General features: G+C 47.0%; 1 protein-coding gene across 8 annotated transcripts in view; it reads left to right on the top strand.

Moving 5' to 3' along the window:
- The window catches only part of LOC122395425 (ankyrin repeat domain-containing protein SOWAHB), a 138098-nt gene that overhangs the window by 58544 nt on the left and 51689 nt on the right, over positions 1-27865 (top strand). For all 8 annotated transcript variants that reach the window (XR_006258976.1, XR_006258974.1, XR_006258975.1 and 5 more), the window contains one exon: positions 27427-27438. Coding sequence is in view for 5 of the 8 variants with exons in the window: in XM_043392990.1 (XP_043248925.1) it covers positions 27427-27438 (12 nt within the window). In the remaining 3 variants the exon portion in view is untranslated. The remainder of the gene's footprint in view (positions 1-27426; positions 27439-27865) is intronic.

Below are 27865 nucleotides of genomic sequence, written 5' to 3'. Positions count from 1 at the left end.
GCACCCATCGACCCGCCTAATAAAGGGGGGGCCCCCGGTAGCGACCGTTCCAATCCGGGGCCCGATTATTCGCACCTACGTCGCTCTTAAATATCAGGGTCCCCTTTCTGATCCCTGGGCCATCGTTGCCACCACGAGAAGAACCTTCTAGTTTTCGAAAAAATTCTCCGCTCGTCCGAAAGGATTTCCAGGTCGTATATTTTGCATTACGCGCGAAGGGTCCTCCGTTGGCGTAAAAAAATAAACGACTACAGCGGGCACTCGTCGGACCGTAATTCATGGCGGCTCGCGAGGCCGGAGAGCGCATCCAAAATCCCATTTTCGCGCGATGATTGATTCAATTGCATCCGCGTGCCGGCCGCGCAGGACATTTCTCTCCTTGTCGAGGACCCTGCTAACCCCGTTATTATTTTCAGGTCTGCGGCCTGTGTTTTTCGTACCGCGGCGGGCCGGTATAAACGCCATTTAAATAAATGGTACTTTTAAACCGATATATTATGCGCCGTAGCAGCTACGCTCCCGCTCCTGGCGCGTTCTGTCTCCCTTCGTTGCACGGGGGCTTCTCCGTCGGTCGAGCAGCCAGCAGCCGTCCCGGAGTGATGGACTGCCGGGAGTGCACATGGGTGGCTGATTCTCCGAGAGTGCATCCATGCACTCTTTGCGTTCCCTTCCCCCCCTCCTTGCCCGCGCGGAGGGACCAGGGGGTGCATGCCCCGCGTGTCCCGGTACAGAGTGGATGTTTTGACAGCGAGTCGCGCTAATCGGTCTTTCCACTTTGCTCTGACGTACGGCCCCGGCTGCGCTTCCCAGTGATTTCTAATTGCCCGCGCGACCAGCAGGCCAATTTATCCGATCTTACGGAACAAATTCTTTTCTTTTATTTCAATTTTAAAACATCACCGGTCAGACGTCACGTGCATTCCACGCGACGAGGAGCTTTTTAATCTCTTAGCTTCCTGGTCCTGAAGGAGTGGCAGCTGAAGACTGATGCGTGCGTGTGCTTAGATTGTTATATAGTTACCAGACTGCGGATGTTTATGCAAATGTATACGTTTCTAGGAAATAGATAAAAGAGTGAAACCTAAATAGAAGTTTGTTTTATCGCTGGAGGTCCTCAAAAATATATTCTTCATTTTGCATGTGGCATATGTTCTGCATATTTTTGATAAAATTAATGCTTATATGGGCTTTCGAACATCTATTTCAACGTTTGTGACAGACATTACAACATAGATACTTATACATCTCGTGTTCACCTATGGTGAATCATTAATGGCAACAGTTCATAGATGCTACGAATATTAATCAGTAATTCTGAAATATTCTTGGGAGATAGGTTCCACGAAAATGAATTTTATAAGGTGAGATTGTTAAAGAACCCAAAACAATTAAAGCATGCTACGTCAGCAAGTTCAAATATGCCTCTCAGTTTATAAATTGACTCTAAGCGATAAACGTCATTAACTAACTAATAATTGATTGTTATTACGTTTAAGTAATAAAATTATTTGGTTTCTTGCAAATCGTTCGACGAAAGATCGTAGGATCGCTCGTGTAAAAGCACGTGGATCCACGAGGCGTGCAAGGACACGGACGCGTAGAGCTAGAAACGGGGATCCTAATTTCTCGGACGCGAAAATGGTTCGATGTTCCTTATTATCTCGGCGACATCTATCGAAAGGTCACGGCCGTGTTCGCTCGTCACCGAGAATTCGACCGAGAGCGCCTGGACCGACTTTCTGATCTCTCGATAAAAACGGGTTTCCCGTCGGCCCGGGTGACTTACGGCCGGTAGGATCGTCTAATCCTCGCGCTTGTCGTTTAGAAGCGCTCACGGGACGATCCGCCGTAGAAAAGAGAGGTATCCTCTCGTTAAACGGAGGGGCAATAACTTCGTAGCGACATCGCGGGACGCGAAATTGCCGTGAAAGTCGACGAAAAGGCTGGATATTTACGAAGCTGTCGAGCAACGCGAACGATTCCTCGGATCGAATCGAAGCCATTTTTCCAGAGATCCCCGACACGATTGCGGTACCGCGTCCCGGCGTTTAGGAGTACTTAGGCTTACCCATTTCGTCCAAAGATCATGAACACGAGCCTACTCCGACATACCATTACCGTGGGGGTGTTGTAAATCCTTGGGCTGTAAGATCGCCGGATTCTCTTCGTTCGCGAGAATATCGAAGCTTGCGAGCCACGATAGACGACACGAGACGTGAAATACGACGGAGAGGCTGGTATTTGCAGAAATCTCCACGAAAAACGGTCATTTTTCGTCCGTTTTACTCTTAATGGCGGCTCTTAACCGTTTAACGAGCGTGCGCTCGTGCACCAGGCGCGTAAATTTTCTTGGGCTTCGTGGTCGCTTCTGCAGGATCGCTTGAAAATAATCAGCTCTGTACGACGAAAGGCGAATCGTTGCTGCGGCTTCCAAGAGCGACTCGGTGACCAACCCTTTCGTCGTCGCTTCTCAAAGGACGCTCGTCGCGAGGAGGTTTCCTCGCGAGTAATTTTTGCAGCCACGGTCCGCAACTTCTCCGGGGAGATCCGATCGGAGGGGAGTCGTTCTTTTTGCCAGGCTCTCTCGTTCCGCCCGCGGCGATTCACGGGCACGACGACGACGATGATCGTCGAAGGAGCCGTGGACGGGGGTGCGGAGGTCTTCTGGCCACGCGAGGACGCGATCCTCGGTGGCAAAAAGAGAACGCTGCCGGTCGCTTAGGCTGGATCCTGCGGACGGTGACGGCGCGCTGGAGAAAAGGGCCGGGAGTGGAACACAAACGAAACGGTAGCAGACGGGGAGCGCGGATTAACAATGCCGCAAATACTGGTACCGGCCGTGGAATGCCCGCGAGCGCACACGGCGCATAATTAATACCACGGTCGGCCGTGGAGGTGCACGCCGAAGAGACTCGCGGCGAGCGGCCAGAGGGAGAAGAGGACGCACGGATGCCGGCCGGGGTCCAGGGAACAGAGACGAGGAGGTCTCGGGTCCCGAGCTGGACCGTGGAACGGTGGAAAGAAAGAAGAAGGGAACCCCGTTGGTACCGGAGGGACCGACCGGGTTCGGGATGTCCGCGGGGAGGAGATTTATGTGGCTCCTGATTGAATCGTTCTCACTCGATCGCGCCGCTTGCTTTTTGCCCTACCGAGATTCTCTCCGCGCTCTCTCCTCCCCGCCTCTCTTTCGCCCTTTTTCCGCCTGGCCTCCGGTATGACCGCGTTGGACCCTTCGGGAGCGTACGCCGCCACGATGGGGAACCTTATCTCCGGGGCTCCCTTTCGCGAATTAACTCGAGCTGCTCCGTATCTCTATGATTTTCAGACATTTTTATACGCAAACACGGTCGTTCTATGTATGTTTCGAGCTTTATGCTCTCCTCGTAGACGTAGAGTAATTATATTTTGATATCTCCGTCTGAACGTTACCGATTAGTATTAAAAATAGTGACGAAACTTTTGGATTGGAAATTAGCGTAGCCACGAGTGGTCATGGAACTTAGGATTTAATTTCTTTAACCTTTGACTCTTTGACAACGGTCAATACACACACAGTCAACTGATTGACTGAGCGCTTATAGGCGCTTTTGGTAGCCAAAGGGTTAACATTGGCAAAATAGACTGTATCTCAAAAACGAGGATATATGCACTGTCCCAGCGATTGTGGAAAAGATCGTATACTTCTCGCGCTCGCCACCAGAGGTCTAAGCTCTCACCTCTCTCGCAAGTACTCGACCGATCTACTGCAAAGCGGTCCATGCAACTGTTTCAGGTTAGAACTCCGTTATTATTGTATGTACGAAAAAATGCCAAAGGGGAAAGGTAAATGGATCGAAGAGCACTACGTCTGTAGAACCTTAGATCTTTTCCAAATTCAATAATACATGTGCAATTAAGAATTCCATCCCTTCTATGTATAAATCCACTTCCTAAAACTCTCAATAAACTATATTAACTACAAAAGTACTTTTCATATGTTCAGTATACGTATGTTGATGGAATTATAATAGGAAAGTTTTAATAAAAATGTCCCTGTCGTTAATGCGTTGAGTATTGCGTATACAACGATATTTTAGTGGCCTTCCGGAGTCGAATATAGTCCCGATCCACGCGTGGGCGAGTGGACACGGTCGACGTTTAATTTTAATCCGATGAGCAGTTTCGCCGATTTGGAAGGTCGAATTTTACGCCTGAAGACCGTGGTAGGATAGGAAGGCGCGAACCTTCGGGAAGATCGACGCCGATTGGCACGTGACGCGACGTCCGTGGTAGGGATATCAATCTCGACAAAATGCTACTTTCCTACGTTAATTTTCTAGCTTTTGTTCGGTCGTGGGCGTTGCGGCGTGGGCGTACAGCCGTGACGAACGAGCACGTGAACGCGGCGCGAACAACGCCGCGAGAACCCAAGGTTTTCAGCGGTTTCCAGGCTCGTCGCGGGTTCAGGCCGTTGGCAATCTTATCTCGACAACAACGCGCCCGATGCCGAAAGAAAGAAATCGCGAGGCGGTGTCGTGTAATATTCCCGTTAACGGGGCCCGATTCGCCTTTCACCGCGCGATAAACGCCGTTGCAAACGTTAACTAGTTCCCAGACGCGCGCGCCAACGCCTAGGGACTTTTCGTTGCCTGGTAAGAAAAAAAGTTGGCTGGCAACCTTTCACCTTTGTAAAGCCCCATTTCGCTCCGGGCGTCTCTTTTGAGACTGTTTCTTAACGATTAATTACTGGTTTACACAATTTGTTCGATGGATATTTAATAAATTTTTTGCACGTGAACACACACCATCATTTGTACAAAGATTCGATATCATTGGTCACGCGACAGTCTGATTAAAATTTCAACTTGGAAGTACGAAAGTGCAAAGAAGCCTAGAGTGGGTAAAAGCTGAAACTGAGCATTTTTCCATCCGTCTAGACAAAGATGGCGGTTTCCTGGGCCCCTAGAACCGTGCTGCGTGGCACAGATACCAAGGTTACTTTCTGGCGCTGGGAAAAATTGAAGCGTTTCTATGCTCGCGGGTAGTCGTCGACGCAGGTAGTCGTAATGTTCCTCTGTCGTCGTCGTCGTCGTCGGGGTCGTCGTCGTGCGCGGTAAATTTCTGAAACAGAATCTCCTCCATTGTAATGCCACGCTCTCGCTCCGGGCGCTCTGTTAGCTAGCTAGGCGGCGAACGGAAGCAAAACAAAAGACGCCGAAATGCGTTCATTATTTCGAGCTAATTGGCGGTGCCTTTACCCTCGAGCCGAGAGGGAACAGCCAGGCCGACCCGCGCGGCACCAGGAGCCACCGCAGCCTCTCGTACTTTCAGAAGCGACCTTCTCTCTTTTACGCGTTCGCCGCGGGCCTCGCGTCCTTCTCCGCCCCCCTCTCTAACCTTTGAATTAAATATTCCTCCTTGGTGAACAGGAATTTTCTATACCCTCTAATGTTGTATTCGTGTCCCGTGCGTTCCGTAGGGGGAGCCTCGAATTCGTCTGCTTTACGACGACGAAGCTCTTTATGCCTCGTCCCCGGGGGTAATCGCGGTCGTTTCGATCTTTCCTCGATCTCACAGTCTCCATCCTGACGAGGTGTCGTCCTATTATCGACGTTCCCGATATTTTTTTAACCGGCGTGGAATCTCGATATACACGTGACCGGTCAAACGACCGTTTTTTAAATTTCATTTAGAATTTCGACTTTTCTTATATTGGAATTGGAGAGTTAAGTATGGGTTGTTCAATATATTTAGTCTTTATTACAAGCGCGAAGATATATCTCAGAGGTATCTTCAGTGCGAGACCGGTTTCTAAACTGTATTAATAATAGTTAAACTAAAACGTAATTTTTCTTAATGCGACTACCTCTGTCTCCGTCTGATCTCCTTTTTGCACGTGAATCGTGACCGAGTGCCCTAGTTTCGGCGTAGTATTTCCAAGAATTTACTACGCACTGTTTACTATTGTCACTCGCTCGAGATCAATGAACTCGCGCGACCGCAACGAAACGTAAACAAAACTTCGAACCCTCATACCTAATAAATTTATTAAAGAGATTGTGCATCCACTCCTCAAGATAGAAATATTGCAACTGCTAAGGAAACGGTTCAGAACCGGAACAATTCCCTCGAAAAGCGACGATCCATCGCCAAAATGGCCTGCCGCGAGATAATAACAGAAACATCGTCCACTTGTCGACCCGGAAGAGATCTCGCTCGAATCTCGAGATCCCCGGGGGTCGATCGATCTCTCTCGGGAGCAAAAAATGGCGGTCCCGGGGGTTCAGGGCTGCCGGTAGTCGGACGCATCGGTCGAGCGACGGAACATGGTTGCACGGTATGCGTATACACGACTTACGATAAGTATCGCGACACATGTCGTCGTAAGTGGCGCGATCAATAAGCCCCCGCGAGAGAAGAGGAGGTTCGTCTCGTTGGGCACTGTTGGAAGTCGAGTGGCCCGGGGCATCGAAAGGGCCCAATCCGTTTCCCGTTGTTGCGTCCACCAGCGGGGCTGGTCGTCGTATTCGTGGTCTTCCGCACGGTAGCCCTCTTATTCCCGCTGCACACCTCTCGATCCACGCACACGTGCGTCGGGATGAGAGCACACAACGCCTATAGATAATATTCCCGGTCGTATTACGGCGTGGGGCGCGACGTCGCGTCGTTGGCTCCACCGGACAACGCCACGTGATGGTAATGGCCGCGATAATTATTTAGATAGCGGAGGATATATGCTTCCTAGCGCAGCATGGGACCCGCGTCGTTTCCATGGTGCCCCCGTCGCTGCAACCGGGGGACGAGGCCGCCCGTGCTCCAAACGAACACCCCCCTCCCTACATTTTGCAGACCTGACTCGGCGAACGTTCCTTCGCCGTCACCCTGAGAATCTAAAATCGCCTGATTGTCTCGTGGAAACAGTTTTCACTGATCATGGTAGTTTTTACTTAAAGTTCAATTAAAAAAGAAGAACAAGGTGAAAATCTCATTATCTTTCAATGCATTCGAGTTAACGTGTTATTGTACCGGTGCAATTGCGTTGATCGAAATTAATACGGAATCGTTGGACGGTCCAGCGAAACTTGAAGGTAAACATCGCGTATGGGAGTGTACAGAATAGGAAACTTAGAAGTTTTTTCCCCTCCCAGTTGAAGCCTGCTTCGCCTTTTGCGGGACGTTCGGTGTACCAGTTACTCTCGGCATCCTAGATATCTTGAGTGTTTTAAGTGTTCAAGGTGATCTAGATAATCCGAGTGTACCAGGTGCTCTTGGTATTCGAGATCCTCTACGTGTTGTAAACGTTACGAGCGCACTGAGCGTTCCAGGTGTTCGAGATCGTCATAAATCTCTTCGCGTTCCTGGCCAAGGAAATTATATTCGAAGAAAATGATTAATTCGTCGTTGTCCCTTTTACGGAAATTGGTCAATTTAATAATCAGACACTTTGGACCCTAAAACAGTAAGAGTAAACGTACAAAGGAAGATCGTTCGTCTTGCGCCCGCATAACGTCTGTCCCCTTCGAAGATAACCCGTTGAAATACGAATCGTCGGCTGCTTCGATGGAAATATTTATAATTCTTCGTAATCGTGAACTCGAAGCGAATATTTTTAATATTGAAAAATTAAATAAGAAAAAGTCAGCCTAGGCTCGGGTATAGGCGAGCTATCGCGAGTCGGATCGGTTTGTTGGATCGCGGCAGATCTCTATCGTCCGCGGCGTTAATTCTTGAAGGCTGTTTAACATAATTCGTAAACAGGACTGCGTGAAATTCGCTAGGCTCGCTTATCTGCGCGCCATGCACGATACATTACGCGATTATGTACCACTCATAACGCAGATACATACGATTAGTCTACCCCTGCGCGGTACGCAGTCAATGCACCGATGAACAGGTTACGACGGCCCCGGTATCTTCTGGCGAACAACCGCGTTTAGCGTTGCTGGAGGAAAAGTTGCCGCGGGTACAACGTTTGCACGCTAACAATTAGTTCCAGAATATTACCGTGAAAGCGAACGATCTTGTTATCTTGCGGGTTCCTCGCGATCGGTGAATACCATTGTAGAAAAGGAACCAGATCGGTTCACGTTCACTATACTTGACCGTAACACTCGCGATAATTAAAATACTTTAGATTAATCACTAAAAAAATTTACCATTTTAACACTAAACCTACCACGAACCGGTCAAACGACCGTTTTTAAAATTTTGTTTAGAATTTCTAAAGCACAATGTTATTTTAGCGCACATTTAGCTTCACGATTTTTCTTATAGCATACGTACAATGAATTTTTCAATATTCACTTCTATTCTTATTGTTTATTTTCTGAGAAAAATATGTAGTCTTTTTTGCCTATAACGATCGGGCGTCTTATTTTGGCCTCCAGAATCTCCCATTAAAATTTGTCCCAGGAGTGGCCGAACACCCTGCATAAAGTCCAGTATTCAGTTTCCATTGTCTTAGGACAGTCCAATAACGCGTATTAAAAATACTAAAACTTTAGACGCGTGCAGTTCCGAAACTACTAGGGTTTTATTAATTATTAAGGTATTGTTAGAAGCGGAAAGGCCTCCCCTTTAAAACGGTTTTTGGTTTTTGTCGATCGGACTTACCGTTTTCGAGATATCGTAATTTATGTAAAGGGGTATTTTTCTTAATTTGACTATCGCTGTCTTCGTCTGACGCGTCGCGCTGGACCTCTTTGTCGCACGTGAGTCGTGACTGTCGTGACCTACTTCCGCGTAGTATTTCCAAGAATTTACTACGCACTGTTTACTATTTTCACGCGCGCGAGTTCATTGATAATCAATGAACGTAAACAAAGGCTTCGGACCCGCGTATCTAAGAAACTAGCCACCGCATCGACTTGAAATTAAAATCGCTATATCTCCGGAACTAATAAAGCTATCGACTCGCACAAATGCTCATTTTAAAGAGCATTTCATCCTCTATCTGATGACTATAACAACTACTATAATTTATGCTATCTTCTATGTTTATTTTCACATTTACTTTGACGCGATCGACTTGAAACTAAAATCGCTATATTTCCGGAACTAATTACGTTATCGACTCGTACAAACGCTCATTTTAAAGAGCATTTCATCCTCTATCTGATGACTATAACAACTACTATAATTTATGCTATCTCCTATGTTTATTTTCACATTTACTTTGACGCTACATACCTAAAGAAGTTTCAGCAATTCCTACTGATCGTACGACTGTATATTATACGATATAATGCAAAAATTAGGCGATTAGAAATCATTTGACCGGTCATGGTAGGAATAGGTATACACGAAGTGTGTGTAGGTTTAGTGTTAAGTATCACTATAGCTTCTATTACAATGAAGTCAAAATCATTATTCTTTCTATTTTTTTTTTTAGCCTCCAAAAGTTAAAGACAAGAAAAAATTGAGATTACTTCAAAATGCTGCCATTTTTTTAATTATCAGTTTCTTCCTGTATAGAAAAACGCGTTTTACAGTAGGAGACACCCTTAATCTACAAATGACAGGTGTCTCGGTGCACGATCAGGCGACGACGGATGGAACGGAGGGCAGCCCGACAAATCAGCGAGCTAATCGTGCTATTTATGGTCGTTCCCGTTCGAGTCTAGACGATTCCCGGCGTCGTCGGAATACTTCCTCCCGCGGCACCGCGACAGACTTTGGGGTGGATTAACCCGGTTCGGCGTGTGCAGCATTATTTCCACGCGGCGTACCTCGGCCCCGGTGAATCCTGCCCGCGAGAGAGAGAGAGAGAGTCCCTCGATTTTCGCATAAATCAGTCCCTGTCCCCTCCCCACCCCCCTGGACGTTCCCTTCTTTCCGTTCCCGTCTCGCTCGTCCCGAGCGAAAGGAGCGATATCCCTTGCTCCTTTCCCGGACCGTTCCACCCACGGACGGCGAACAGAGAGGGAACGAGAACGGCGAACAGAAACGAAGAGCGCGGAGGAGCGCTATTTTATTGCCGGCTTAATAAATGGAGGATCCTTTATTTGCTCGAGCCAGCATCCGCTCGCAGTTTGCCAACCTGTTTGCTAACAACAAATTAATCGGGTGACGTATCCCGGAGAGCCCTGTACATATATAAACGTATTCTATATACATATATATATATTTATTTATACGTATACACGCGAGAGTTCTTTACGTCTCTTGCTCCTCGTCTCTCCTCGTCCTCGATCCTTCGAGGACGAAGACGACAGCCCCGTACAGAAGTACGGAGCTCGACAGCGGCCCGTTCTTTCACCCCTTCGAGCGACCTGCAACCTGCTGCTCACTTGGTCGTTCCTCCTCCCACTCCCCCTCCTACCAGGTTGGTCTTCGTCCGTGGAAGTTCGTAGCCCTGGTATGCGTTACCCGCGGTGCCACGGGGGCCCCCCCTCGATACGTACTTACGCATTGGCCAATCTGTAATTCATAACGCGAACGTTCGCGGTTTTTGCGACGACCTCGCGCTGGGAGACCGCCGGAAAGAAGCGAGGCCTGACCAGGGGAGAAACGGGGGACGTCCGTGAGCGTCACGTCCGATCCCGTGGGAATAAAACCTGACCTGGTCAACGTCCCGGCTCCCCGGGCAAAACGTCCTCGTTGACGTCGTATTCACCGGATGACAGATACGCGGACACCTCCGGAGGACCGCGAGACAAATTAATCCACGGTTCCGGTAATCAACTCTGGCTAGAGTCTCTGTCACTTCCGGTAACACAACCCCGGAAGTTCAAATCGAAATTAAATGAAAACGTACGTGAGGTGGAATATTATTTATGCACTGCTTTTCTGGATTCTTTGTCGACTGGCACTTTAAACCCCTCGAATTGTCTGCGATAAACGATACGTTGTTTTTGAACGATTGGAAACTCTTTGCTTTGATGATTATGTGAAGAAAGGAAAGGAATCGAATGGTAACGATTTTGATCCAAATTTTAGGTCCCTAAAAGCGATATAGGATTACAAAAAAGCGACGTCCTCGAATCCAAATTTCACTAAAAAAGTAATAAAAATCGCGTATTGTCCTTTGTTCGTTCTCAGCTCGTTAGGTTCGTTCTCAGCCGTTCGTTGAACATCCACGTAGGTGGCTCGACTCAGGAATGTCTTCTGTTTGGTTTCAACACTGATGCAGATGGCTTCCTCGAGTTCAACACGTTCGCGATGGGGCTGAATTTGTACCATGTAAAATGTACCGCATACTTTTGACGACTCCGGGTCGTCCCTGATGACGAAACCTTAAAAGCACCGCGTTTAGGCCAGCCTCGTAAGTGCAATCAATCTATCTTGCGTGAAATCTTGCATCAAAATTTTCCCCATTTATCCCCTACATAGCATTGCAAAGTACAGTCGATCGTTATCACCCATCCAATATCGTAATTTACAAATCGACGATGCTCTTCGAGCTTATCGCAATTCCCTGGGACTAGTTTCGATCTTGTAAAAAACGTGGTTCGATCGATTCTCGTTATCTCGCGACAAAGTTGATCCACGGAAGATCACTCGAGGGCTCGTAAAGAAATCGCGAGCGGTCTCGTTAAATCGACCGGTAGATTTTTTCGAAAAAAAAAAAAACGACGTCCCCGGCGTTCGAAACAGGTTTCGGATACTAAGTCCGTCCCGATTTTCAACGACGGAAGACTGCAGGGAGTGTCTTTCGGCGCCGACATCCGGGGATTATATCAGCTGCGACGGACAGCTCGCCTAACAAATGATTCCCCTAATTCTCTTTTCGTCGAGCATTCGCATAATGGTCGTTATCGTCCCCGACCCACCGGGAAGCGCTGATACTTTGGGATTACCATATTTACGAGTCGTTCTTGGACAGGACATCGCGCCCTGCGGACACAAAAGGATGTCTCGTTTTACTTTTCCGTCTCCGCTGCGCCAAGAAGACTCTCGATTTCCTCTCATCTTCGATTGTGGTTCGAGTTTTCCAAGTAGAAAATTCTGTCCAGGTCAGACACCAGGCCAGAAGTTATCTAAGATTAGATAGACTATCACTGTAGTATAACAAATCAGTATTTTTGTCTGTGCAGACTTGAGTCGCCATTTTGATAGGGAGGTTCGAGGACTTTTCTTATTATTTCATTTACTAATTTTGCGAATTAATAACTAAAAAGCCACCGGAATACGATGTGTCGCGATTTTGCACGTAGGGTATTCGTGTTTCAGGCGATCGGGAAAAAATTTCAAGTAATTATCTTTAATATTATACGAGTTAGAGGCCATCGAAGCACCGTGTCTTGAAAAACACGTCCAACTGGCGACATTGATCGAGCCCTTCCTAGTCATTCGATTCAATTGATACAAGTTTCTTTCTGGTTTATATGTGTGGCTATCGTGTGAACCGCGACAAATAACACACGATATCGTATAACGAAATAGTCGTTGGAAACGTGAAATTGCGATGTTAATTGCGTGGCGGTATAAAATTCGTTGAAACCTGAAATACCATGTATGTGGGACCCTCCTTGAGGTTATTAATCGTTGTAAAAAGGCGAGAAGAGTGTGAAATCGCGACCCAACCCAGACTCGAAACACGGAACCTGGAGGTGTCTTATACGATCTATAAGGTGACACCGAAGTAGGCATTTCGATAATGCATTCTGTCAGGATGGACAAAGCTATATTTCTAAATCCTAGAACTCTTGCTTTCCTAATCTCGAAGACGACTCGTTATCGACAACTGTTACGAAGTTGCAACGAGGACACGTTGCGAGAAAGTACGCGACCGGGTACGCCTTGTACCAGTCTACGAGGTCTCTGTCGAAGAAGCCACCGGAGGTTCGGTCTTTCTCTGGGCGGTAAAAACCTGCGTGACGCGAGTTCGCGGAAATCAGGACGTTTCTCGCGTCTCCTCGCGCGTTTCAGCGTATTTTCGCGTCCATGGATCAGAAAGCCAGCCGACGGAGGCGTCCAGGTTGGCGTCGTTGGGAAGAGGCAACTGGCAAATAGCAGCAGCTCGAGTCTCGACGTATCATTTATATTTCAGTTGAACCTAGTATCGATTTAGGTTACTTTCGAAAAGGATACAAGGGTGTTTCTTTGGGTATAATAAAAATATTGTTTAGTGTGTAACTGCACACAGAATCGTGCTCTTCCTTGAGTACAATAATCCCCCTTTAACGTTCACTAGCTTTTTTAACATTTTTGTTCTTTCTTACGATTTCCCTCCTTTCGTTGAAGCAGTTCAACTATAAAGGTACAAATCTACCTGACAATGAACCAGAAGATAAACCCTAAGTTTTGCCAGACCTCTGAGGGGCACATCGAGCAGCAGTTCCCCTACGTATTTTGTCGAAAGCCTCGGGTAAGAGGCGACTGGCAAATAGCGACAGCTTACCGACGTTTCGATACATTTCTATCGGGAGCAATAAAGTCCCGGGTGGTTTTTGCCCGTTTGGAAACTCGTTACACGCTCGACTCGTTTCGATGGATACGCTGTATCGATGCGTCGGGGGGCCGGGGTGGATCGGTCCGATGCAACTTTTTCTCGCGCCCCGGCTGTTTTTTCGCCGTCAGGTTTCCGAACGGTGCGCATCGAAGACGACGACGACGGCGGCGGCGGCGGCGGAGGACGGACGCCGCCGGAGACCGGAGATACTTTTCTTCTTGGGCTGCACGAGCCGCGTTGGTTACTCGGAGAGCAACGACGCTCGGGGGACTTGGCATTCCAGCGCGAGATGCCGGTGCCGTGCTTACGTAAGAAAATCTCGGCAAAAGACGATGCAAGAAAAGGGTTCGCGACCGTGGCCGTCTCTCTTTCTCCTCTCTTTTCTCCTCGAGAGCGGCTCTCCTCTCTACGGAGCGCCGTGCACCTGCCCCGGGAGTGAAATCCCCCGGCTAAAGAGGATCCACCGTGAAGATGAGAGAGAAAGAGACGGCGCACCGGGGCACCGGCAGGCGTTTGTCGTCGTCGTGGTCGTCGGCGTCGTCAGGAGTCGTCGCCACCGGCGGCGTCGTCGTTGTCGTCGGTCTACTAGGCCTAGCGGGCCCCCGGTAGCTGGTCCTCCCGGGTCTCCGTACCGGTCATGCGTCGCAACTATAATTTGAAATAATTTATAAATCCTATTCAATTCAAATTAAGGCTCCACTCTGTCGGATGAATAAAAGATGCGCCGTACCGCGTTCGTCGGTTCGCTCGCTCGCCTCGGTCACTCTCGTCCTCGCTAGCGCAATAATGCGCGCGCGGGCAAATGGTGGCCCATTATGCTTCTCCCGGGTGAGTTACGCCAGGGGCGGATTGCCACGAATTCCTCCGCAGATTATGATCGGCCCGTCGCGAAATCGGAGAATCGTACCGCGGCATTTTCGACGTAATTCGCGGGATCGAAACGTCCCTACCCGTTTTCTACGATTCGTTTCTACGTATCGTGGGCGTTATTCTCACGATCCAAGGATTTTTCTTTCCGCGAATACGGTCGTTTCTTTCACATGAATTCCTCGATGGAACGCTACATTCACTTTTGATGTGCATAACGTCTCTATTGTGAAAAAAGGACAGGCGCTATCTTTGGTGCAAATATGAGAAAACGTAGCGACGTTGTCTCGAGACAATTTGCGAAAGTGAAATCATTTTTCTGTTCTCGCAATTTTTAAATAAAAATAACAATGACTATTAGATAAATATAATCCCAACGTGCTTTATTAAATATTCATTGTTGAAATGAATCAACATAATCAAGACCTACGCCAGCATCGTCCTGCATATCCTGTGTATTTGTTCAACGAATAAACTGTCTATATTTTATTACAAAAATTCCACATTCTTTATTCCAAAATCCCACATCGATTAACGCGATCTTCTGTTTTTTAACAGTGCTGGATTCAAAGGGGGACGAACGATCCTCGAATCCATGCTTTCTTAACGTTTCGCTCAGCCTCGTGCATACGTATTCGAACGACTTTGATTTATTATTCTTGAATTATGCATAGTCACGATACACGCAGACCCATTTTAATTTGCAAATGGTTTATCACGGACTGATTAATTTGTACGGGGGAAAACGTTGTTCCTTAACCTGCAACTATGATATTGTAACTCAACACTTTCATGACTGATGATCGTTCGCTACGATATCTCTCCACTTAGTTAAATCTAGGAACGTTTATCGTAGTTATTACACCTTCCGTTATTTATCGTCCATTAATCCTGTCCGCGATTAAATACGGCGTATATCCTTTTCTTTTGGCGCTCGTCGGTCTGTTTCGCTGTGATACAGATACGGGAGAAAAATGTAACACGGATCGGTTTTACTAGTTTTATCATTCTCTTGAAAAATTGCTGCGTTTCTAGACAGAGAAACACACGGTTGATATTCTAATGGGAATATAAATTCTCTCAGTGTGGTCACGAAGGGGAAACGAGGATCGTGACACGGGGTCAAGGGGCGGCTACTTTTTTAACCATTTTCCCTACAATGTTTGCAACAGTACACGATGCAAAAATTGCAGTATAATTGATACGTATTTTTTAATTCAATTGCAACAAAATAATTTCATCCAGGGGGTGATATTCGAATCCAACTAGAAAATTACAATTGACTTCAAAGGAGCGACGTAGGATTAAATTCTCTGTGTGTAACTCTGGAACGCGAAGATATTTAAAATGGGGGGAACGAAAGAGGTAAACGGGGTTCCGGAAGCTCGTCGATCGGTGACCCGTTTTCGAGGGGATATTGAAATACGGCGATGACGAGCTAGTCAGATACCGTCCCTCGAATATACTTCGTCCTCTCGCGTAGTGCTCATATTTTATTGCGAAAAATCCGACGGATGGTGTGTGCCCGCTATCCCCTCCCCCTTTCGTGTTATCCACCGACCCGGACGAAGGGGGAGAGAGGCACACGGGGCATTATAAAGCATTACAACGAGTGCTGTTAACGTCCGTGTCCAATCCGCGTGCCGCTCGAAAATAAAATACAAAATAGCGCGACAGCGCTTTGTAAAGCTTTCTGTCAAATCCATCGGTCGTCGCGTTCTGCCTCTTTTCCTCTCTTTCCACTCGAGCCGCGATTCCGCCCCTCGCGGCTCGAATAAATCCATCACTCTCGTACCTTTTCATTTTATTTTTTTTTTTTCTTTTTTCTTTTTTTTTCGTCCCCGAGCCACCCTTTCTCTACAGTTCGCAGTGTCAGCTGTAAAAGGGTCACGATGGAGCAACGGAAAATCACCATTGCATCCCCCCTCCCACCTGCCCTCGTCTCACCAGATTCTGTTTTCCATTTTGCGCCTCGCGTTTCGAACGAGGAATATCACCGAGAAGGATTAATTTCGCTCGTATATCGCTTAATCGAATTCGGAAAGTTGTCCGTCTATTACTCACCGTTTCTACTTCTCACAATGTTCGAGTCGAGACTCGAGTACAGGATATCTTGGTTAATAATTGTAGGAACGAATGTGGGATATTTGTAATAAAATATATACAGTTTTACACTGGCAAAGAACTAAAGAGAAAATGCTGGATCACGTAATGGTATATTGATAGTATCGACGCTGCATTTCACCAATAATTGTGTTAAACAACTACGAGGGCGGAGGACGATCCTCGGGTTCGAGGTCTACCGGAAGAGAGGCGCCATAGAAACGAAATCAATTTGCTCGTATATCCGCGATAGGCGCTCCGCGGAGATTGCGTTTTCACCCCGGAACACGAGAAACGTCGACGACTTTCGATTCGTCTTCCCGCCTGGCTCGCCGTCTCCTCTATACTCCTTTTTATATTCCTCCTCTGTGCAAGTGTGTGCACACGTGTCCGTCGTACCCGAGTATATCTCGAACGCTCGCGAGTTTCTTCTCTTCCCCCGTAACGCGAGCGCGACCGATTCGAATTGCAAATCAAATAGAACGTGCCCTGTGCTCGAAGATATTCGTTCCCGCCGCTCTCGATCCACCTTCCCTAGATTTTCCCTCCCCGCAGAGGGCCACGATCCTTCTCGTAAAAATTTACTCTTCAAATTTAAATTATTACTGTACTCAACAAAATTAGAAACTTTTCGAAGATGTAATCGAAAGGTTTGAAGTAAACACTTTTCGCCAAGTGTAAAGGTTTTACGCGTTAGGCTTGCATAGAGAGAGGGCGTAGGAGAGGTAGGCACTAAGCTAACCTTTCCACAAAGAAACCCCCCAAAATTCAAGCAAGGAGTGCAAGGGGTTAACACCACCCTTCCCTTACATGAAGAAAAAAAAAACGAAGCTCTTAAATTTTAACGAATCGCGGTTGATTTCCAAACTGTCCAGAAACAAAGTTAGCCCGGGTGTCAAGGCGTTAAGGGATGACCCAAAATTTTGCATCGAACGTTGTCGGTGGGCAGCGTGACCACCGTGTTAATATTGAACGATCCGTGCACCGATTTCTACCCGCAACATCTTCCATCGCTACGACACCTTTTGCGAAACCATCGACGTGCAACCGCGAGATTCCAGGGGGGATGAAACGAGGACCACGTCGCTCACAGCCAATCGAGAGTTTATCGGGCCGTAGCGCGCGCGCCTCGCCGGAATATTCGCCGCTCAATTTCGTTTCGCCTGCCCCCCGTTTCAGCCCCTCCCGCCCCCCCCCCGGTTCCCCCGTTTAATCATGGTCCGGGGCCCGGTCGGGGGTGGTTTGGGGCGCGCGGAGAGACGTTACGCGGGGAGGGGTTGCTGATAGCGGAGGAGGGGTTGCTGGGGCGGCGGCAATAGCCCCGCTCGGGCCGTCATTTGTCAGGGGCTGTCGCGGCACGAGCGTGTTTCTGTTCCAGCGGCGCAGATAGCGGCCCATCCATAGGCCGTTCATCTTTATTCCTTTATATATAGAGTTTCTATCTTTCCCCCTCGGTTCCCGACCCCGTTGCTCGCCACCCCCGTTCCCCGCCAAAACGCCCTACACGACTCCCTCGAACTCATTTAATTACAACAAACAATTTATTAGGTCCATCCTGGGATCCGCCCACGGGCAGAAACAGAATTGGCGAGCGGGGGGTGAGGAAGAATGAAAATTGGAGTGGGAGGGGAGGAGAGAGAGAAACGTGCACACGCTGGCTCGTCCGGCGAAACTGAAATTATTCCGCCGGGGGTGGCCGGTCACCCGATTGTATCCGCACAAAGGAACGTGTTTTTGGTTCGTTCTCGATGAAACGTGTCGGTTCCGCTCCGCTCGGTTCGATCTACCCGTGTTCGAACACCCGCTCCCCCCGCCCCAATCGTTCGATCGATCCGCGTCGGAGGAATATGAGCACGTCCAATTGATCTCTGACCGGGGCGGCGGAGGGCCACCGAAACGAATCGCCGATTTGCCGGGAATATTTAGTAGCAGACTTCGTAACAAAGTCGATCGCTTCTCGGCGTCTCCGTTCCCGCGGACAATTTCTCGTCGATTAGGCGAGGCGATCCTGAGCAGAACGAACGCGTCCGATCCGACGATTTATCGCCCAGGCGCGGACCAGCGGTGCACAACCTTCATCGAAGTTGTTTAACGCTGCAGCTCGAGTCTCCAACAACATGTATATTTCACTTTAGTATCGATTTAAATTAATTTCGAAAGGGATACGGGGGTGTTTCGATCGGAAGGGTCGCGGGCTGTTTCTTTGAGTGTAGTTAGGGGTAACAAAAATATTATTTAGAGCGTATCTGTTACACGATGCACACGGAATTTCACTTTCGTTCGCCTCAGTCTTTACGTCAGATTTAATCTTGAATATTATTATTATTATTATTATTATTTGTGAATTTTGATGTGCATATCTAAAGATCGAATTATATATCAAATTGATGTATCTTTCGCGAATTTCAGACGTCAGATTAACAATCTTTTGTAATCCTTTATTTTAAGTACTATGCACAATTACATGTAAGTCAATGGGTTCGTTGCCCGTAAAATAAATAATAAATACGGGACACTCTGTATAAAGGTAAAATTCTATCTGATAATGAACTTACAAACCATAAATTTTGCCTGAAAATTAAATACAAAATTAAATTTCGTAGCCCCCCCTTTCAACAATTTTTTCCAGTTACAGTTGGTACGTACTTCTCGAAAGTTCGCGTGTACTTCGGGAACGCCCCGTGTGTAATTTTCGAGTAAGACGAGAGGTATAGAGTTCGCGGCGAAATATCGGGAATCGCGTGCGCGCCCGTGCAACACACACGCCGTTGTGGAAAATATTTCACCGGTTCCCGAGCGACATTTAACTCGTACAAGAACTATGGAGGGACATAACTCGGTAAAGAGGCGAAGAAAACACTACCCGGTTGCCGGAGTAACAAGTCGTACATTATTCTGGAAGTCGTTACCGTCGATCGGACAAGTACGATAGGGCGCCGCTATTAAGAACGAAAGCGTGAGATTCGGATTTACCGGCGATCCTGCTCTCTCCCCTTCTCTCTCTGTCCCTCTGTTCTCGTCCTCCCAGCAATCAACGAATTGATTGCACCAGAAACCGAGGAACTTTTCGTTTAGAAAGCAGTAGCCCGATAGGGATCAAGCGTCGTTATAACAGAGGCCTCTCTCGTCGTAATTGAAGACGCAATTATGTCCTCTGCCCGTCGTTCTCTTTTTACCCACGCAAAATCAAAATGTTCTTTCTAATAAGGGACACGTAACGCGTACGTTAACGGGGCAACGCAATTTTCCGTCTCGCGGGATCGGCTCCGTTCACGCGTTTTCCGCGCACCCGGTAATTACGTTGCGAAAAACGACGGCCGTTGGTTCGCACGACTCTGAAACGCGCGTGGGTGTCCAACTTCCCGTCGATGACCGAGAGGACCTCCGTGGACATCGGCGTGCAACGAACCCCCGTTATCTTCTCGATGATTGATAAGACTCGCGGGCTCGAAACGATCGCTCGTTAATCCTTTCGTACCGCGCGATCTATCAGAGCCCCGACCGTTTGACGAACGCACGGTTTCCGGGTAAAAACTCCGTTCAAACGTCGCGCCTCTATCATTTTTCAACGCGTTACCGTTTGTTTCTATTTCTGTTTTGGGAAGAAATTGTTTCTTGGCCAGAGATTAATTGCGAACTAAATCGAACTTAAAGAAACTTTAAGTCGCAAATCCATTGAATTTACTGTTTATTCATAATAAATTACAAACTTAAGAACTTCGTTCACTGTCCACTGATCCACCTGAGGGTCATGATAATTTTTGCTCGAAACATATCGCCCTGTATAATTAAACTGAAAATTTTAGTTAAAAGGGAAGAAAAATATATGTATATTGCAGGGATGGCAATATTGTTAAAAGAAGAAGATAGAATATTTCACAAACGCAAACTGTGAACCTGTTAATAGTAAAAAATACGTGGCGTCGATCTAGCGACGATTTACACGAATAGGTGCAGAGTTTCTGTTCGTTTATTTTGCCCGACCGCGAAGCTGATTAAAAACCAGCGAAATCCGTTGGCTGGAACGAGCAGTTTTTCCAGAAAATGTCGCTCGTGTGTGGAGGTGGGTCGGCAATATGAGAAAGACGGCTCTTACGCCGCGTCGTAGCGACGAAGTTTTCCCAGGACGGAGTCGTCGGAATAATGGGGAAGAGGGTAAGACGGTTTTCGTAGCGTCGGAGTAACTCGTAAAGACTTTCGCCGCCGTCTCCCGCGTGTCATAAAGCATCTTCGCGAGTCTTTCGTCTACCCGGTGAATACGATCTGACGTTATTACCGCGATGCCATCGCCTCCGTGTAATATATCGCCCTCCCTCGCGCGAGTTTGTCCGCTCCATTTAAGGGGGGAAAAATCAACCCCGGAAAACTCCGCGCGATAGGTGGAATGTTTTCGTACAGCAGATCTTAGGTTTGTCTTCGTTTAACACGTCCACTGCCAAAACCCCCAGAACTTTGCGTTTGAACAATTGGAAACTGGCACTCCCATCATTTGACATAGAACTTATTTTCACAGTCTTGTTAAAATTCAAGAGTCCATAGTTCGTAGTGAAAATATGAATGATGTGTTAAACATCCTGTGCCCCACAACCCTGAATTTAAAGGGATCATAGTATTATTTCCACTATTGCGACACGTTTGAGGGTTGTTTTCTCCATTCTGAAAACAGTTTCGTAAATTTCAATTCAGATATCAATAAATACAGTAAGAAATACTTATCCAAAGGGAGAATGGAGTAAAAATTTTGGGCGGAAGGAGAGGAAAGTTTTACCCCGAACGATTCCTCCGGTTCGAACCAAAATGGCGGACGCAGAATGGTCGAGAGGACGACACGTTTGCATCGGTCTCCGGTTTCAACGCGATTCGATCAATTACGCCGACACCATTGTAATTTGTAGCGTCTCTATCTGCGTTTGTCCGGAACCGGTTAACGAGAGGCCGGCGAATCGGCGAAGGAACGATCCCCTTGCCCCCAGCCGGGCCGATTTAATCGACTCTTCGTCGAGAGTCAAACCGATGTACACCGGTTCGCGATCGGTTGCACGCGTACGGTCGCCCTGGGAATATTTTCAACTACGACCGGACCGTGCGTTTCGGTCCCCGGGTTCCATCCTCGTGGAACGCGAAATAAAGTGGCCCCGAACACACGATGTAATTAATTACAGCGATCTGATTGCGTGCAATTAATCCCGCCGTCTCGCAGCCCGGATCATTAATTAAGAGTAAACGAATGTCTCCGGGATGTAGACACCCCGGTATACGCTCATTTATTCGGAATAATTTACTTTGAACGACTGCTGGCTGCATCGCGCTGGATCCTCGCGATAAATTCTCCCTTATCAATTCTCGCCGACTTCGCATCGATGCTCGTTCCACGCGTGTCGCCATATTTCCGAGTCTTCTCGCGGAAATATTAGGCAATTAGATCGGACCTAACCTACTTATTCTGAAACTCTTCATAGCGTTGATCAACAAATTGGTATTCTGATTTTCGTCTTATTTTGATGATTGGACAGCTTTTCGATTATTTTTAGAATTTCTACATATTCTCCATCAAAATACACGTTGTTTGCATCTTGAAACATTAAAATCCTCTAATCCGTTCGGGAATTATGATTTTTTAAACATACGCATGACATTTCAGGGGAATCATTTCTCTTCTGGTCAGACATTGTATTTTCGATAAAGAATTTTTTTCTCGAAAGTGCGTAGGAATTCGTGGACATGTCTATTCACCAAAAATGATTATAATTGACCCCCACAGCTAAAAATAATTTTTTTAGAACGATTTGAAACTTTTCATTTTCGTCCAAAAATTCAGACACTTACTCGAATTTTTTCACAAAATTGAGTAGGATTTCGGGGGTATGTATAATGACAGTAAATGATTGTAATTAGCCCCCACAACTAAAAATAATTTTTTCAGAACGATTTGAAACGTTTCATTTTCATCAAAAAATTAGGGCACCAACTCGAATTTTTTTCTCAAAAGTGGATTGGAATTCGGGGGTATCTGTAATGACAGAAAATGATTGTAATTGACCCCCATAGCTAAAAATAATTTTTTCAGAACGATTTGAAACTTTTCATTTCAGTCGAAAAATTTAGACATCTACTCGAATTTTTTTCTCAAAATTGGGTAGGATTTCGGGGGTATGTATAATGACAGAAAATGATTGTAATTGACCCCCACAGCTAAAAATAATTTTTTTAGAACGATTTGAAACTTTTCATTTTCGTCGAAAAATTTAGGCACCTACTCGAATTTTTTTCTCAAAAGTGGGTAGGATTTCGGGGGTATGTATAATAACAGAAAATGATTGTAATTGACCTCCACAACTAAAAATAATTTTTTTAGAACGATTTGAAACTTTTCATTTCAGTCGAAAAATTTGGTCACCTACTCAAATTTTTTTCTCGAAACTGAGTAGGATTTCGGGGTTATGTCTATTAACCAAAAATGATTGTAATTGCCCCCCGGAATCGTAAATAATTTTTCCAGATCGATTTGAAATTTTTTTTTTCGCCCAAAAATTTAGGCACCTACCACCTGTCGATTTTTCTTAAAAATTCGATTTTGTTTCCCAATTTGATTGTCGCTGTGTAGAGAAGTTGTTTAGTACTTTTTGAAGTTTTGAAACAGAATCTTTGACAAACACCTGTGCACCTTATTTTTAATAATCCAGACAACCGAAACTATCATATTTTCCTTTGGTTTAATGTTTGCCGAAGCAGCTGAAAATTGTTCCGTTCTCTCAACGAGGGTCTCGGGAGAAATTTCCGCGGTTCTAACGGGCGTCGAAAACGCAATTATCATCCGGCTCCGGAGAGTAAGTTCTCCAGGGGACTGGAATTCCGCGCGACCACTCTCGTCCTGTTCAGTTTTTATTTATACGACCCGGCCGTGTTTCTCCTCGCGACGCTACCCAGGTTTTCCTGCTCGTTACTCCGAGTCCTCCCTCGTGAATCGAATTACCCTCTTGTTCTGGCCCCCCCGGATAAAAAGAGAAGGCGTGTGCCGTTCGTGGCCGCTTGCTCGATTATTGCCACTTCCGGGAGCTTTCGTCTTATCAGCTTATTCACGAGCCTCGCGTCCCGGGACTCTTTCCACCCCCTTATCTCGATCCGCGAAGCGATGTTTCTCCTCGATTTATTCGCGACGACTTTTGGAAAGCATTTTTCGTTAATTGCACGTGCGCTGTTGAATTTGAACAAAATCTAAGATCCTACAGATGTAGTGCTCTTCGAGCCACTCGTGTTTCTCCTTTGGAACTTTTTCGTAAATGCATTAATAACGGAGTTACGACACGAAACAATTTCGTATACCACCCTGTATTTAGCTCCACTTTCGGTGAAAACTTTGTGTCAGATTTAATCTTAGATACAGGCTGTGGATCAAAATTTAATATGCTGTACAAACGGTATTCTATTATTATTATTTGTGCATCTCGATGTGCATATCTAAAGATCTGATTATACATCAAATTAGTGTATCTCTCGTAATCTTCTATCGTAAGCACTATGTACAATTACCTACATGTAAATGAGTGGGTCCATTGCCCGTGAAATAAATAATAAATAAACAAATTCTGCATGGTTAGATAAAAATTTGAATTCTAGAAAGGGGCTGGAACATCTTCCGAGGGGAAGCTCACTCGTTCCCGCCAGATTTCTCTGTTACCCAGGTCGCGTTCTCTGTCCATGAGATCGAGCGGTTTAATAACATGATTCAAGGAGCGGCAGCCATAGGCAGCGATCGGTGTGCATTAAGGTCAGCTGGGTCGAGGTGTATAAAGATAATAACCCAGCCACCGACCGACCGAATCAGTACCCTTATGTCCAACTATATAACGCGCGTGAGAGATTCGTTAAGGTTCGGAGTTTAGGAAATTCTCTCTGGCAATCGTTTCGTGGCTGATAATCGATCGGTTCCGCTCGAAACTCCCCGCAACATCGATATAAAACGATTGCAACAGAAACCTTCCAACAAACGGACCGCGCTTTGGTTCATACAACGAGGGAATATTGCCAGAAGTAAATTTTTATTCGGTATCCTTCGAACATAGTTCGTGTTTCAACGTGTCCTGACGTTCCAAAACGAAGTCTCTCGCACGCAATTTCGTTATTGTAGATTTTGAAACTCGAAAAATTCAAAGCAGTATCCTGCAAACACGCGAGGAGCAGCGTCGATCGCGAAATCGCGTGCACGGTCGCGCGTCCCCAATTAGCGATTCGTGAATATTTGGCGCGCGTTGGGGAAGTCCCTCGAGGTTCCCTCGTCGGTCGACGCGTCGATCGAGTCACGGGTGGGGTCACGGGGGTCAGGCCACGCAAAAATAATAATCAATCGAACGACCGGGGCAAGTGAGAGTCGGGCAATTACGCGGTGGCGGCGGTGCCTGTGCTGCGGTTTGCCCCGGCCAGGATGAACGAGGACAACCCGAGGCCTCCTGCCGCCTTTAATTCGCCCTCCGATCCCCCCCACCCCTCCTGCCACCCCCAACTCCCCCCGTATCGTAACGCAACAACTCGGGACTCCCTCGCTTTATTATTAAAAGTTAAAATTCCGCTGGGAGCCAGGTCGATCTTGCGGCGAGCTCCTCCGTCCGCCTCCGACTTTCTTTTTTTGCTCTACCCTTTTGCGCGGCCTTCTCGGTCTTTATAAAGTCGTGCAAACGCTCGTTGCCGGCAATCTCCAGCATCCGGCTGGCATTTACGCGCCCCTTTCTTTCCTCTCTCCGAGCGTTTTGACTGACGTCCTGCCCGGCCAGCTCGCGAACGCTTGAAGAGAATTTTTGCGAAACCGCCGCCGCGGGAGAACGATCCACGATCGTTTATTTGTTTACCGGACGAACCCTCCGGGTGCGAAGAATGATAGGACTAAGAGAACTTGAAGCGCAAGACTAAATGGAAGCTTAAATTTATCGTTTGATAAATAATGCAAATATCAATTTTATTAAATCAAAGGCAATATCATCCTTCATGTGGGATCGAAGTTTCCATTTTGTCCATGTCGCGCAATTTTTATATTTTTCAAGCTGAAGACAACTGAAACGATGATCGAAATCTTGAAATGAAATTCAATTTTCAGTGAACAAAGTAATAACGGACAAACATTCGAAAAAAGCGCAACGCTAAAAAAAAAAATAGGAAGAACAACAAAATAACTGGCCCGGGTGGGTGGTGTACCGGGTCGGCAATAAAATTCGCGGCTCTCAGCTCGCGGCGAGGATCTCGTGTTCGCTCGAACAGCGATTTTTTCCCCGGGCGCGCGTACATCGCCCGGCCTGGCAAGCGGAATTGTCGAAAGGCGGTAAAACTGTCCGGCCAGGAGCAAAAGGGATTGGAGCCAGCGCGAGTTACGCGCGAAACGGAATGGCTGTTTACCCGCGGACTGATTGAAAACGCGCCACGGAACGGGAAATCTCCGGTTTCCGCGCGACGGAATATTTAAACGGAACAGGAGTCGCCCGAGGCGGTCAATTCATTCACCCTCCCCCTCGGAAAACCGACGATCGCTTGGCCATTTTGAGGCTTTAGAAACAATTCGTATAAAGGTACTCGATATACGAATACAGTTACTAATAATTGTACTTCCGTGATATTTGGAGTTCGAACTTTATTAACGCGTTCTGACGATTGGGGAAAATCGTCCATTATAGATCTCGTTATACTTGTAGTACTCTTGTTCAATTATCTACAAATTAAATAAATTTAAGTATGTAAAGGGAACAAGATGTCTATAGTGTTTGCAAACAATGTTTGGGCGCAGCATCTGCGGTAATGATTCGTAAAATGAACACCAGGTGCCAACAAAATTAATAGATCACCTGAATATTTACAGTGGTCGACGATTGGCACGATCGTTCATAAGTATGTAAAGGGAACAAGATATCTACAGTGTGTGGGCGCAGCATCTGAGGTAATGATTCGTAAAATGAACTCCAGCTGCCAACAAAATGAATAGATCAACTGAATATTTACAGTGGTCGAGAGTTGACACGATCGTTCCTAAGTATCTAAAGAAACAAGATGTCTATAGTACTTGCAAACAATGTTTAGGCGCAGCATCTACGGCAACGATTCGTAAAATGAACCCCAAGTGCCAGCAAAATTGGTTCCCTAAGACCGTACGTTAAAGAAACTAAACAAGACACCGGGGTTTTAACGAGGTTGTGAGAATAAGTAGTTTCCAAGCGTCTAAAAACAAAGTTTCCTCGTGATGGACAATTCGAGGGGTTCGGTATGGCAATCAACGCGTTAAGGCTGTCGACGAAGAGGAGGCCCAAGGAGTCGTCACGAACACGGGTCTCCCATCGTCGAGCGACATCGTGGTTTAATAATTTCTCGGGGAGGGATTATTTTTTTCTTTCGTTTCGACGAGGGGTACAAATTGTTCCGAGAACGCGACGGAATCGATCCCGAACAGGGCTTTTTGCACCGGGCGGAGGCGATCGTTGGACGGTTAACGACTCGACGACGCGGTACGGCCGCCCTCTGCGGCGACGATCCGCGAATAATTCGAGGACCGACCGATTCGCGCGATTACGTATTATGCTAAACACGCGAAAATGGCTTTTTAAATGGAACATCTACATTTATGCAGCCGCCCCTCACCCGGTACCAGGGGGCCAGGCGGTCGGAGGACGCGTAAGTACCGGCGAATTAAACGCAATTTTCGTCCAAGCGAGGTATGCATAACAAATTGTCGACGGACTGAACGTCTTTATACTTTGAAACCGGCCGGGGTCATTATGCACGTAGCACGGGGGCAAAAGCGGGCGAGCTCTCCGTCCCCGTCGACGATTACAATCCAATCATTATTCCTGCATAATGTTCCTAGCCCTTACCCTCCCCCTCCCCCCTCGTATCTTCCGTGTACTCACCTGCCTACGAACTGGAGCGAATCCTAATCAGTCGCGTCCCGCGTACGATAATAAGAGCGAAAATAAGCCGATCGACGGCCCGCGAAATTGAAAATTAAACGTTCCGCGTAGCTGCCCCGAGAATTCTTCTCCCAGCAACGCGTTTAACTGGTATCCCGGTATTTTCTGTTTCATGCGCTGCCCTGGCCGTCGCCTCCTCAGGATCCGACGTCCGTGAGTATGGGTTATTACGTATCACGAAATGTTGCAAAGTAGTGGCTGCGGACCGGAGAAGAAGAATCTGAGTCGCGACGGCGGTTAGGCTCGATTCACACTGTCCGCGAGGCTCTTTCTCGCGTTCCTTTCAGACTATAATTATTTAACGTCCTTTGGAAAACTGATAGTTTCGATAAGAAAGACACGCGAGAACGTTCGATCCGGTTTAATTGATTCGATGTAGAAAAGAACGTTTCTGTGAACAGTCGACGATAGTGTGAATTCAGCCTTAGCGCGAACGGGTTTCATTCCCGTCGCGTGGGCCCGGTGGGCCCGATTCCGAGCCTGAAAAAAGTCTCGCGCGTATCGCGTTTCGCTCATTGCCGGGCTGCACCGCGAACGTTCGTTCGATTGGTCGTGTGCAGGAATCAAAAAGACTTCGTTT

Source organism: Colletes gigas, unplaced genomic scaffold (genome assembly GCF_013123115.1).
Source record: "Colletes gigas isolate AHSC1104 unplaced genomic scaffold, ASM1312311v1 Colletes_gigas_Sc00005, whole genome shotgun sequence".
Lineage (NCBI taxonomy): Eukaryota > Metazoa > Arthropoda > Insecta > Hymenoptera > Colletidae > Colletes > Colletes gigas.
This window is presented reverse-complemented; position numbering and strand designations above follow the sequence as displayed.